The 13413-nt window shown below is 44.5% G+C and overlaps 1 protein-coding gene and 1 long non-coding RNA gene across 4 annotated transcripts in view; one reads left to right on the top strand and one right to left on the bottom strand.

Moving 5' to 3' along the window:
- The window catches only part of TEX2 (testis expressed 2), a 110098-nt gene extending 107790 nt beyond the window's left edge, over positions 1-2308 (top strand). For both annotated transcript variants that reach the window (XM_018065357.1, XM_018065356.1), the window contains exon 12: positions 688-2308. In XM_018065357.1, the coding sequence (XP_017920846.1) occupies positions 688-810 (123 nt within the window). In that variant the 3' untranslated portion in view covers positions 811-2308. The remainder of the gene's footprint in view (positions 1-687) is intronic.
- Positions 4135-4558, bottom strand: LOC102178854. 2 transcript variants are annotated; one of them, XR_310816.3, is made up of 2 exons: positions 4419-4558; positions 4135-4220 (listed from the first exon to the last, which is right to left on the bottom strand). It is a non-coding gene; the product is annotated as an uncharacterized LOC102178854 (long non-coding RNA). The 2 variants fall into 2 exon arrangements; XR_001296850.2 differs by having other exon boundaries at positions 4454-4558.

Below are 13413 nucleotides of genomic sequence, written 5' to 3'. Positions count from 1 at the left end.
AGTGTTGGGGTAGAATGGTCACCCCTTCTAGGGGGCAGACTTTGGTGCATGGTATTCTCGAGGCAAGTTGGAAAGTCGAAGGGTAACTATTTGCATTCTCCCAAGGCCACATGTTTTTGTTTTTGCTTTTGGAAGCATTGCTGAAGTTGAATACATTGCCAGAATTCACTTACATAAAATTAGTTTATAAATAGGCAAAGCACCATTACTGTCAATCACTGTTTATCCTTTGGGTGTTCATGATAGTAGGATTTCTTTTCTGTGCAGCTTTAACTGGTTCTGGTTTGGGGAAAAAAAAATAGCTTAGTTTTTTGTTGCTAGGATTTTGAGTGCTAGGATAAAATTTACTTAGAACATGTGTTCTGGATATAGTAATTTGGAATCCTGTGAGCAGCTTACGCCCATTCTCTTAACGTTATTTATCAGCTCATGAGTAATTTTATTATATATAAGTGAACTCAAAGGCTGCTTCTGCCTCACAGCCTATTGGGTTCTCATGTTCACGCACTGGTGTTGATCCCTCAAGGCCTTCTGAATATCATAGAGGAATTAGTTTGGAATGTGTAAGAAAAGTTGTTTCATATGTATTTAAAAAACTTGTCTAAAGCCTAAAATTCTTATCAGAACACAATAGGGCAACTCCCAGAGAACAGAGCCTTGTTTCATGTCTGTTTCTTCTTTCTGCAGAAAGTTTTTGTCATGCCAAACATGGATGATGTTTATATCCCCATCATGCACTCGGCCATGGATCCTCGCTCCACTTCCAGCCTCCTGAAAGACGCACCTGTGGAGGCTGCTGATCAGCTGTGACGGGTGCAGTCCTGGTGTTCCCAGTAGCAGGCGATAAGCTCAGTGTGGGGCTCTCGGCTGCCGTCTGGGCCGCAGCGCCCCGCCCTCTGCCTGCTGGTGCTGGTCCCACCCTGAGGTGTCCCGGGACTGGGGTCCAGATTGCCTGCTGCGAAGCTTTGCCTCAGCGAAGGGAAACTGGAAGGATCATCCCGGTGGGTCCAGAGATTACTGGTGACCCCCACCCTGGCTTTTCTAAGTCTACCAGGTTTTGTTGTCGCAAAAGAGCACATTAAGAGCAAAGCTGCACAGCTGGAAGGCTTCCCTTTGCCTCCTCGATGCCTCCAAGGTTTTTGCTCAGTCAGCCAGCGCAGTGGAACATTTTCTCACTTCTCCAGTTTGTGTGAGGCAGCCCCAGAGAACATCAGTGTAGTTCCATGTGTGGAGGGTGGGGAGTGGAATTTTGTGAGCTGTGTCTTTGGTGATAAAGAGATATGCATAGCAACTTACTCTTATTGTGTTTTGGAAGCAACTAGCCATAGAACATACAACTCTTAACACACTACCAGCTGGGGCGAGAATGGTGGGATTTATGTGTACATTAGGCAAAGCCATGAGATCAAACCATCCCATGCCTTCTACCAACAAGGTACAATCACCTGGTTTCTAACTGATCCCATTTTCCTGAGACCTGAGCATATGTGAAAATGTCAAACACTGCACAAGACTGGATTGGAATGCGGCCTGGAAGCCAGAGCCACCGTCCAGCCACCTGGCACTTCCTTTGTGCTCTGGGAAGCTTTAAATAGGCGTCTTAAATGCCTTGTTAACCTAATTGGCTAGGGATGTTTTGTGGGCAGTTCCCTTTTCTGATGGCCAAAACAGGACTGCTCTCTTATCATCTTGAGTCAAGACCAAAAGTTCGCTCAACATCACACACTACAGATCTCAAAACTAACGTGACATTTAACATTGCCAACTTTATTTTGTGCACTTGCGTCAGAATGTTTAGTTTACAAGTTTCAGGGCTCTCAACTGTATAATTTGCTTTGAGAAGTACACTCAAAATACAAATTTTTAATGGTTTAAAGCTGCATTCAACATCAGACTCACCTTGGGTGACTTTTGACAACTACATCTGTGGACAAAGCTAATAGTGTTTTTTTAAACAGCAGCAGCACCTTGCCTGAACATGACTTTAAAGAAATTAATATATTGAAAAAATATATTTGAACCCTTATTTGATTACTTTAACTGCACCATTAAAACATTTGACTTAAATTATTGGACCATTCCAGTTGGTGTACTGTTCTCATTGTGTAGGCCAATTTGCCTGTCAGTCCGCATGTCTTCTTCACTGGTCTTATAAGTTTTGTGCAATAATTTAAGGCAAAGGACTAGATGCACTATTGTGTAAAGAGATTACACATGACTGTACCTTATTGCACTTAATCAAATAGTATGTGGGGGATTTACAATCGCTTGCATTGTTTCACAAATAAATATCTCATGTCAAATACTAGCTAAGCATCCAAGTTATTTCTACTTAATCCTGTTTAGAATAAACTGGCACAGAATCTGAGCAGTCAGCTGCCAATGGCAGCTTGTTTCTTGAGTGATCACTGGACTTATTCTGTTGAGGATCCAACATAGACCACACCTTGGAATGGGCTGTCCTTCGGTCGTGTCCAGCTCTGCAACTCTATGGACTGCAGCCTGCCAGGCTCCTCTGTCCATGGAATTCTCCAGGGTAGAATACTGGAGTGGGTTGCCATGCCTTCCTCCAAGGGATCTTGCTGATGCAGGGATTGAAACTGCATCTGAGATCTCCTTCACTGGCAGGTGGACTCTTCACTAGCACTACCTGCAAAGCCCTCCTAGGCTGAGTTCGCACCAACTGCCTACTAACTTGGAGCCACCTCCCATTATTAAGCAACAAAGCCGTTGAGATATGGCACTGGTGTGTTCTTGCCTTTCAACACCTGCCGCCTTATCCTTGGAACTGATGCACATTTCAGCTAAGCTTCAGAGCCTGTTGTCATCTGTTTTAACTACAAATTGGCACTTGCCATGTACCCTTCAAGGATTAAATCCTGTGTTGCTGCAGCTGGTGACCTTCAACACCCCACCCCCTACAAGTGGAGAGCAGTAATAAAGCACTCTGCGCTACAGGCAGGGACTGGCAGAGAGATCTTCAGATACATTTTCAGGAGCTGAGTTCAACTTTCTCCCTTCGTTGTCTACAGAAACACTGAAAACCTCCTGACAACTGTCCCTGTGACTGGCAAAAGCAGAAAACTAGAAAAACTAGTGCTCAGCTGCATGCATTCCCTCACCAAAATCTCTTTTGTACTGACTTGCTTCTTTGGAGCAGTGCTCAGAGCTATGTTTCCTGGGCTGCAGCTTATTTTGCCTCTAATACAACTTCAGTCGCTCAGTCATCTCTTTGCCATCTGTGGACTGCAGCACGCCAGGCTTTCCTGTCCATCACCAACTCCAAGCTTGCTCAAACTCATGTCCATCCAGTGGATGGTAAAACTCAACTCTCCCTTTTCACACGTTTTTAAAACACCCAGAATGTGGATTACACCTGCAAGTAGGTGCCTATGTTGTGCCCTGTGGCAAAATACCTTGGTACTGTGAGCTGTTCACACTGTCTGGGGCATACCCTGTAAGTCAAAGAAAGTGAAGTCGCTCAGACGGGTTCAACTCTGCAACCCCATGAACCGTAGCTACCAGGCTCCTTCCTCTATGGGATTTTCCAGGCAAGAGTACTGGAGTAGGCTGCCATTTTCTTCTCCAGGGGAATCTTCCCAACCCAGGGATCAAACCTGGATTCCCTGTATTGCAGACAGACGCTTTACCGTCTGAGCCACCAGGGAAGCCTATTTTGAAGTAGTCCGCGAATACCCCTTATAAAGTTAATAAGCTCATGAAGCCCAAGATCTGGAGGCCAATTCCAGTGGAGTACACCACGGCACTTGAACTGTTAAGGCCACAGCCTATTTCTCATCTCTTCTCCCTGCAAATGGCCATCCACACGGCGGTTAAATGAAGCTGCGCATCTCACAGGTCCCCATGAAAGTGACACTCGGACTCAGTGAAGTCACAAGAAATAAGAGACTACAGGACCCCCGACGTCTTCCCCAGACCCCTGTATACCCCGCCCCGGCAGCCCAGGGCGACCGTGTCGCTCGCGGTTAAAAGGGCCGCAGCCGCGGGGGCAGACGACCCCAGTTATGCGCGAGCATGTGCTCTGGCGCTGCAGCCTGACCCCCGGCGCCACGCGCAGGCGCGGCGGGGGCTCAAAGGCAGCGCGTCGCGACAAACAACATCGGACACCACCACTGGGATCAAACCATTTTATTGAGGGGCTTCGGAGGAAGATCTTAAAGCTGGGAGGACAATGACATCCGACGTCCTTCTCGAGCCATCTGCAAGAACAAGAGCTGTGCGTGAGGAGTGCGATGTGCCCGCAAGCCCGTCTCTTCCCAGCCGCCGAGGCAGCCCGACTCAGACTCCAGTTCGCATCACCCGCGTCAGCAGTCTAACACGTGCTTTATTTGGGATGTCATCACCGCAGGCCGCCCGCCCTCCGCCCGACTCCCAGGCCCTCGAGACCTGGTACAGACCTGCCCCAGAACAAAGCAGACACCACCTCACCTACCCAGCTCCGCAGCTGCTGAAAGGAAAGGAAACTGGCCTGGTTTCTACTTAAAGAAGCAGATCGGATGTAGTTGGGCGGGCCTTACCGCTATTGACCAATTGCAAGTTAAAACTTCCTGCCACGTGACCTTAAAGTAACTCACTGATTGGCTGGACTCGCTGAATCCTCCAGAGTATAGAGTGGTTACATGCCAACCATAGAGATGGGTGTTAAGCAAAGGCTGTGTCATGCAGTGTCCTAAGTTCTGATTTCTTTCCTCACCTAGGTCACCGGCTTGTGAGTGATGTATCTCTCTATAGTACACAAAACGGAACCGAACAGACAGTAGGGCGCAAGAAATGCCTAACCTGTTAGGTATTCAGTTCCACGAGCTAAGCTAGGAGCTGAGGTGACAATAGTCTTGCCCCTGAATTTAAAGTAACCTGTTCTGGCAGAAAAAGCTTGCATTTGAAAGCAGGTCGATGTGCTACCAAATCCTGCCTTTGTGATGAATTCGCTTCTTGACCTTGATCACTCAGCCTTTCTGAACTTCGATTTCTGAAAAACAGAGAAATCCAAAAGAACAGTGGTGTACAAGGATTACATTAATGTCAATCAACTGATACATTCTAAGTGGTAAACAAATACGTGTGTTTGAAGTACTGGTGTGATGCGGAAGGCTCATGTGATTATATTACTTTAATAAATGCTGAAATAGAAGTAGCTTACTTCGGAGGCCGAAAGGAGAGACGGTCTAACTTTGGGAAAGCTGAAAGTCCTTCTAAGCACTGAGATCAAACTGTGAGTCAGGCACATTATTCACAAGTGGACAATAAGAATATGTCCTTGCTATCTGGGTTTGATTTGGGCTTCCAAAGTAGCTCACCAGGTAAAGCATAAGAATGCTGGTTAGATCCCTGGATAGGGAAGATGCCCTGGAGGAGGAAATAGCAACCCACTCCAATATTCCTGCCTGGAGAATTCAATGGACAGGAGCCTGGCAGGCTACAGTCCATGGGGTTACAAAGAGTTGGACACAACAGAGCACTTACACACTCTGGGTTTGATATACTGGGAGGGGAACAGAAAACACACAGGCACAATAATCCGTTTATCATTACTTCCTTAATATGTTTTCCTTGGGAATTAATTTCCTTTTTTCTCCCAACTTAATAACTAAAGTTTATTGTTTTCTGTAATAATGAAAGCATTTCAGCCTGTGTTTGTAGTTTAATAGGACTCTTACTTTCCTTATTTTCTACATACTCTTTAGTTAAATTTCTAAATTCTTCTTTGGTCCAAAACAATCATTGTTTTGGCAAGTGTATTGTAACCTGTAGATGATGTGGACTTTAAGAAAAACCCACAGTGTAAGACGTGTGAGCTGAGTTTATTCAGTGTCTTACTGGGGATTTTAGGCCAGGAGACAGAGAGCTATGAGAAACTGTTCCCAAGAAGCAAGGGAGGAGCCAAGAAATACATGAATTTTTTGCTGAAAAAACAAAACAAAACAAATATAGTTAAACATCAAAGATTACTGCCTTTCACAAAGAACAGCCATCTCAAGTTAATGATTTTAGTGCTTTTCTATGTATGGGAAAAGGCAAGAATCTGGGGATTGTAGACATTTTTCCTTAGATGCGTATCTTAACTATCTAGGGGCCAGTATCCAAAGCTAAGAATGCTTCCTATTTTTCTCACTCCTGATTCCCCTCAGGTCCCCTGTCAGTGGTGGGCAACTGCAGCAGCTAATGGCTTGATCCTTGTAGAACTGGAATGGCAGGCAACATTTTTTTTCTTTACAATGATTATTTTCATTGCTGTTTAATAAACTTGTTTTTAATTTCAACATTTATTACTCTGTAGTACAGTTTCTACGTTGGGAAATTAATTAGTTTTCTTTGTGACCTAAAACATGACCTATTTTTATAAATATTCCACGGATTCTTGAAATGGAGATATTTTCACTATCAGGTATGGATACTGACATGCAGCCTGCCAGGCTCCTCTGACCATGGGATTTCCCAGGCAAGAATACTGGACTGGATTGCCATTCTCTTCTCCAGGGGATCTTCCTGACCTAGGGATAGAACCCGGGTCTCCTGCATTACAGGCAAATTTTTTACCGTTTGAGTCACCAGGGAAGCTCTAATATGTTTTCCAATATGGTAAATGTAAAAATGATACCTTTAATGTCAGTCATGGGCCAGATAAAGGCCCATGAAGTCAAATGGTTCTATGAAGACCTATAAGACCTGCTAGAACTAATACCCGAAAACAAGGTCCTTTTTGTTATAGGGGACTGGAATGCAAAAGTAGGAAGTCAAGAGATACCTGGAGTAACAGGCAAATTTGGCCTTGGAGTACAGAATGAAGCAGGGCAAAGGCTAACAGAGTTTTGCCAAGAGAACACACTGGTCATAGCAAACACCCTCTTCCAACAACACAAGAGAAGACCCTATACATGGACATCACCAGATGGTCAATATTGAAATCAGATTGATTATATTCTTTGCAGCAAAAAATGGAGAAGCTCTATAGAGTCAGAGAAAACAAGGCTGGGAGCTGACTGTGGCTCAGATCATGAACTCCTTACTGCCAAATTCAGACTTAAGTTGAAGAAAGTAGCGAAAAACACTATACCATTCAGTTCAGTTCAGTTCAGTTGCTCAGTCATCTCCAACTCTTTGTGACCCCATGGACTGCAGCATGCCAGGCCTCCCTGTCCATCACCGACTCTCGGAATTTCCTCAAACTCATGTCCATTGAGTCGGTGATGCCATCCAACCATCTTATCCTCTGTCGTCCCCTTCTCCTCAGGCCTTCAATCTTTCACAGCATCAGAGTCTTTTCAAATGAGTCAGTTCTTCGCATCAGGTGGCCAAAGGATTGGAGTTTCAACTTCAACATCAGTCCTTCCAATGAATATTCAAGACTTATTTCCTTTAGAATGGACTGATTGGATCTCCTTGCAGTCCAAGGGACTCTCAAGAGTCTTCTCCAACACCACAGTTCAAAAGCATCAGCTTTCTTTATAGTCCAATTCTTCATCCATACATGACTACTGGAAAAACCATTGTCTTAACTAGATAGACTTGTTGGCAAAGTAATGTCTCTGCTTTTTAGTATGCTGTCTAAGTTGGTCATAACTTTTCTTCCAAGGAGTAAGCGTCATAATTTCATGGCTGCAGTCGCTATGTGCAGTGATTTTAGAGCCCCCAAAATATAAAGTCTGCCACTGTTTCCACTCTTTCTCCATCTATTTGCCATGAAGTGATGGGACTGGATGCCATGATCTTTGTTTTCTGAATGTTGAGTTTTAAGCCAATTTTTTCACTCTCCTCTTTCACTTTCATCAAGAAGCTCTTTAGTTCTTCTTCACTTTCTGCCATAAGGGTGGTGTCATCTGCATATCTGAGGTTATTGATATTTCTCTCAGCAATCTTGATTCCAGCTTGTGCTTCATCCAGCCCAGCATTTCTCATGATGTACTCTGCATATAAGTTAAATAAGCAGGGTGACAATATACAGCCTTGACGTACTCCTTTTCCGATTTGGAACCAGTCTGTTATTCCATTTCCAGTTCTAACTGTTGCTTCTTGACCTGCATACAGATTTCTCAGGAGGCAGGTCAGGTGGTCTGGTATTCCCATCTCTTTCAGAATTTTCCAGAGTTTATTGTGATCTACACAGTCAAAAGCTTTGGCATAGTCAATAAAGCAGAAATAGGTGTTTCTAGACCATGCAGATATGACCTAAATCAAATCCCTTATGATTACACAGTGAAAGTGACAAATAGATTCAAGGGATTAGATCTGATAGACAGAGTGCCTGAAGAACTATGGACGGAGGTTCATGACATTGTACAGGAAGCAGGGATCAAGACCATCCGCAAGAAAAAGAAATGTAAAAAGGCAAAATGGTTGTCTGAGGAGGCCTTGCAAATAGCTGAAAAAAGAAGAGAAGCTAAAGGCAGAGAAGAAAAGGAAAGATATACCCATTTGAATGTAGAGTTCCAAAGAGCAGCAAGGAGAGATAAGATAGCCTTCCTCAGTGATCAGTGCAAAGAAATAGAGGAAAACAATACAATCTACAGATCTCTTCAAGAAAATTAGAGATAACAAGGGAACATTTCATGCAAAGATGGGCTCAATAAAGGACAGAGATGGTATGGACCTAACAGAAGCAGAAGATATTAAGAAGAGGTGGCAAGAATACACAGAAGAACTATACAGAAAAGATCTTCATGACCCAGATAACTACGATGGTGTGATCACTCACCTAGAGCCAGACATCCTGGAATGCGAAGTCAAGTGGGCCTTAGGAAGCATCACTACAAACAAAGTTAGTAGAGGTGATGGAATTCCAGTGGAGCTATTTCAAATCCTAAAAGATGATGCTTTAAAGTGCTACACTCAATATGCTGGCAAATTTGGAAAACTCAACAGTGGCCACAGGACTGGAAAAGGTCAGTTTTCATTCCAATCCCAAAGAAAGGCAATGCCAAACAATGCTCAAACTACTGCACAATTGCACTTATCTCACACGCTGGCAAAGTAATGCGCAAAATTCTCCAAGTCAGGCTTCAACAGTAAGTTAACAGTGAACATCAGATGTTCAAGCTGGATTTAGAAAAGGCAGAGGAATCAGAGATCAAATTGCCAACATTTGCTGGATCATCGAAAAAGCAAGAGAGTTCCAGAAAAACATCTGCTTTATTGACTATGCTAAAGCCTTTGACCGTGTGGATCACAATAAACTCTGGAATATTTTTCAAGAGATGGGAATACCAGATCACCTGACCTGCCTCCTGAGAAATCTGTATGCAGGTCAGGAAGCAACAGTTAGAACTGGACATGGAACAACAGACTGGTTCCAAATCGGAAAAGGAGTACGTCAAGGCTGTATATTGTCACCCTGCTTGTTTAACTTATATGCAGAATACATCATGAGAAATGCTGGGCTGGATGAAGCACAAGCTGGAATCAAGATTGCTGAGAGAAATATCAATAACCTCAGATATGCAGATGACACCACCCTTATGGCAGAAAGCAAAGAACTAAAGAGCCTCTTGATGAAAGTGAAAGACGAGAGTGAAAAAGTTGGCTTACAACTCAACATGCAGAAAACTAAGATCCAGTCCCATCACTTCATGGCAAATAGATGGAGAAAGAGTGGAAACAGTGGCAGACTTTATATTTTTGGGCTCCAAAATCACTGCACATAGTGACTGCAGCCATGAAATTAAAAGATGCTTACTTCTTGGAAGAAAAGTTATGACCAACCTAGACAGCATACTAAAAAGCAGAGATGTTACTTTGCCAACAAAGGTCTGTCTAGTCGATGAAAGGAGAAAGGGATGACAGAAGATGAGATGGTTGGATGGCATCACCAACTTGATGGAATTGAGCTTGAGTAAGCTCTGGGAATTGATGATGGACAGGGAAGCCTGGCATGCTGCTTTCCATGGGGTCACAAAGGGTTGACCACAACTGAGTGACTGAACTGAACTGATGGGCCAGGTATGGTGTCATGTATATTGTTGATTTAGTCCTCTTAGAAATGCTGAGCTAGCATTTAAATCAGGGTTTAGTGGTTGTAAGTGATGGCAACCCAACTCAAACTAGCTGGTCTAAATAGGGTAGCATGTCTGACTCTTTGTAAGCCCATGGACTGTAGCCTACCAGGCTCCTCTATCCATGAGGCTTCCTAGGCAAGAATACTGGAGTGGGTTGCCATTTCCTACTCCAAGGGATCTCCCCAGCCGAGGGATTGAAACTGCATCTCGCATCTCCTGCATTGGCAGATGGATTCTTTACCACTGGTGCCACCTGGGAAAGCCCCTAAATAGGGGAAAGTTTAGTTAAACAGGGGAAGACAAGCTGTGCAGGCTGATCTCAAGGCAACTAGAGGCAGAACTTAAGTTTGTCCTGGACTCCTTTACCACATCTGTGCTTCTCTTTGTCAGGTATTTTTTTTTTTCTTTTGAAATGGCTTTCATTACAGAGGGAGGCAGCTCCTGGGCCTCACACTCCTGGCTTTGCCAGTAGAAAGGAAATGAGTCCTTTTTGTGGCTCTAGTTGGGGCCAGATAGGATACAAGCATACCCATGGGTCAAATAAAGGTGTCAGATGGGTAGCTGTTTTGGTCAACTATTACTGCATAACAACAACTCCAAAATTTAGTGGTATTACACAACAGTCCTTTTATTATCTCTTGCAATTCTGTGGGTTAACTAGCCTTGTTAACTGAAAACAGTTTGCCTCTTTTATCTTTTGCCTCAAGCCCAAAGACATAGCCAAGCCAAAGATTGGGAGAAGGAAGAATTTATTACTTGCAGGAAGTAAGGAGAATGCCTTTTCATACTGTTCATGGGGTTCTCAAGGCAAGAATACTGAAGTGGTTTGCCATTCCCTTCTCCAGTGAGATGTGAGAGTTGGACTATAAAGAAAGCTGAGCACCGAAGAATTGATGCTTTTGAACTGTGGTGTTGGAGAAGACTCTTGAGAGTCCCTTGGACTGCAAGGAGATCAAAGCAGTCAATCCTAAAGGAAATCAGTCCAGAATATTCATTGGAAGGACTGATGCTGAAGCTGATATTCCGATACTTTGGCCACCTGATTCGAAGAACTGACTCATTGGAAAAGACCCTCATGCTGGGAAAGATTGAAGGCAGGAGAAGGGGATGACAGAGGATGAGATGGTTGTATGACATCACTGACTCTGATGGACATGAGTTTGAGCAAGCTCTGGGAATTGGTGACGGACGGGAAAACCTGGCATGCTGCAGTCCATGGGGTCTCAAAGAGTCAGACACAAGTGAGCAACTGAACTGATCTGAACTGAAGGAGAATGCCAGGGATATTTCACAAAGCAGTGTCTCCCCAAACAGCAAAATTAGGGAAGTTTTAAGCTAAGGGAATATTCATGTTCACGAATGGGCTGGGGCTGTGTGTATTCATGAAGGGGTCTGAGTAAAGGAGAATTCAGCAGAGAATTGGGGCAGTGTTTGACAGGGTCCAAACTTTAGTTGCTTGAAGTCACAGAGGTCAGAAAAATATCAACATCATTCTTTAGGTTCAGACAAGTCTGGGGTCTTAGCCATCCTCCACCTAGGAGGGGGCTTAGTTCCTGTAGAACAACTCTAAGACCATACCAGTTTATTATGTATATCCCTTAAGGAGGAACTTGGACTCTGTTACTGCCGAACTATTAAATATATATATATATATATATATATATCCTGTGCTGGCTCCTGGATATATATATATATATAAGTATAGTTGACTTACAATATTTCAGGTGCAGAGCAAGATGATTCAGTTGTGGAAACACATATATATTATTTTTGAAATTATTTTCCATTTTAGGCTTTTACTCACTGAACTGTTTTTTCTTGATGTTGTCCTTTGTTCCTGCGTTCCCTCACTTTCCTTGTGTGTGTGCTTAGCTGCTCAGTCGTGCCCAAGTCTTCACAACCCTATGGACTGTAGCCCACCAGGGTCCATGGGATTCTCCAGGCAAGAATACTGGAGTGAGTTGCCATTTCCTCCTCCAGGGGATCTTTCCAACCCAAGGATCGAACCCAGGCCTCTTGCAGTGCAGGCAGACGCTTTACCATCTGAGTCACCAGGGAAGTGCCTTATTTGACATGCTGTAAATAAGTGTTGTACTTTGCCTGCCTCACAACCTAGTGTCAGTAAATTGGCTCTGCTTCGAGGTGGGCGAGCGGACCTGAGTTCAGTTCGATAATACAGTCCCTTGAACGTGGTAAACGTTTGATAATTGCTATTGAATTCCTTGTTCTGAATCTTCTTGTTTGTGTAACTGCATCAGCAAGACGCTTTCCATCCTGCTTTGGCGAGGTCTCTTGTGGGAGCCCTGGTCTCCCCTTTTCTTGTTCTAGTAAAGACCCAAATAACCCTTGCTATGGACTTGCTATGGGTCAGATGGTGAAGAATCTGCCTGCAATGCAGGAGACTCGGGTTCGATCCCTGGTTTGGGAGGATCCCCGGGAGAAGGGAATAGCAACCCGCTCCAGTTTTCTTGCCTGGAGAATTCCAGGGACAGAGAAGCCTGGTGGGCTACAGTCCATGGGGTTGCAAAGTCGGACACAACTGAGCGATTAACATACACACACACAACCCTTGTTCACTGTCTTCTAATGTCTCTCAAATGCCTGTCTTTTGCTTTAACTCTCTTCCTGAAGCATCTCACTCTGCCGCCTGGTAAGAAAGCCCAGCCTGACTCTAATGCCCATCCTGCCTGCCCTGCTTACCTCCCACAGTTCCTCCAGGTAGAGGTCAGCACGAGCTCACTGATAAGTCAGCTAGGGCTTCCAGGAAGCCGCACATGCTTTTCCTTTCTCCAGGCTTTTGTTCAGATCCTTCTTTCCCCCCAGACTATCCTTCCCCTTGTCAAATCTGACAAATGGTCCAGCCCAGATACCCCTTCTTCCACGAAACCCTCTTTGTTCTATCTATCCCATTCCTTTCCTTCCACCAGACCCATCTTTCTCATGAACACCATCAGTTCAGTTCAGTTCAGTCACTCAGTCGTGTCCGACTGTTTGTGACCCTATGAATTGCAGCACGCCAGGCCTCCCTGTCCATCACCAACTCCCGGAGTTCACTCAGACTCATGTCCATCGAGTCGGTGATGCCATCCAGCCATCTCATCCTCTGTCGTCCTCTTCTCCTCCTGCCCCCAGTCCCTCCCAGCATCAGAGTCTTTTCCAATGAGTCAACCGCATGAGGCGGCCAAAGTACTGGAGTTTCAGCTTTAGCATCACTCCTTCCAAAGAACACCCAGGACTGATCTCCTTCACAATGAACTAGTTGGATCTCCTTGCTGTCCAAGTGACTCCCAAGAGTCTTCTCTAACACCGCAGTTCAAAAGCATCAATTCTTTGACGCTCAGCTTTCTTCACAGTCCAACTCTCACATCCATACATGACCACTGGAAAAACCATAGCCTTGACT

Source organism: Capra hircus, chromosome 19 (genome assembly GCF_001704415.2).
Source record: "Capra hircus breed San Clemente chromosome 19, ASM170441v1, whole genome shotgun sequence".
Taxonomy (NCBI): Eukaryota; Metazoa; Chordata; class Mammalia; order Artiodactyla; family Bovidae; genus Capra; species Capra hircus.
Note: the sequence above shows the minus strand (reverse complement) of the source record. Positions and strands in the feature narration are given on the sequence as shown.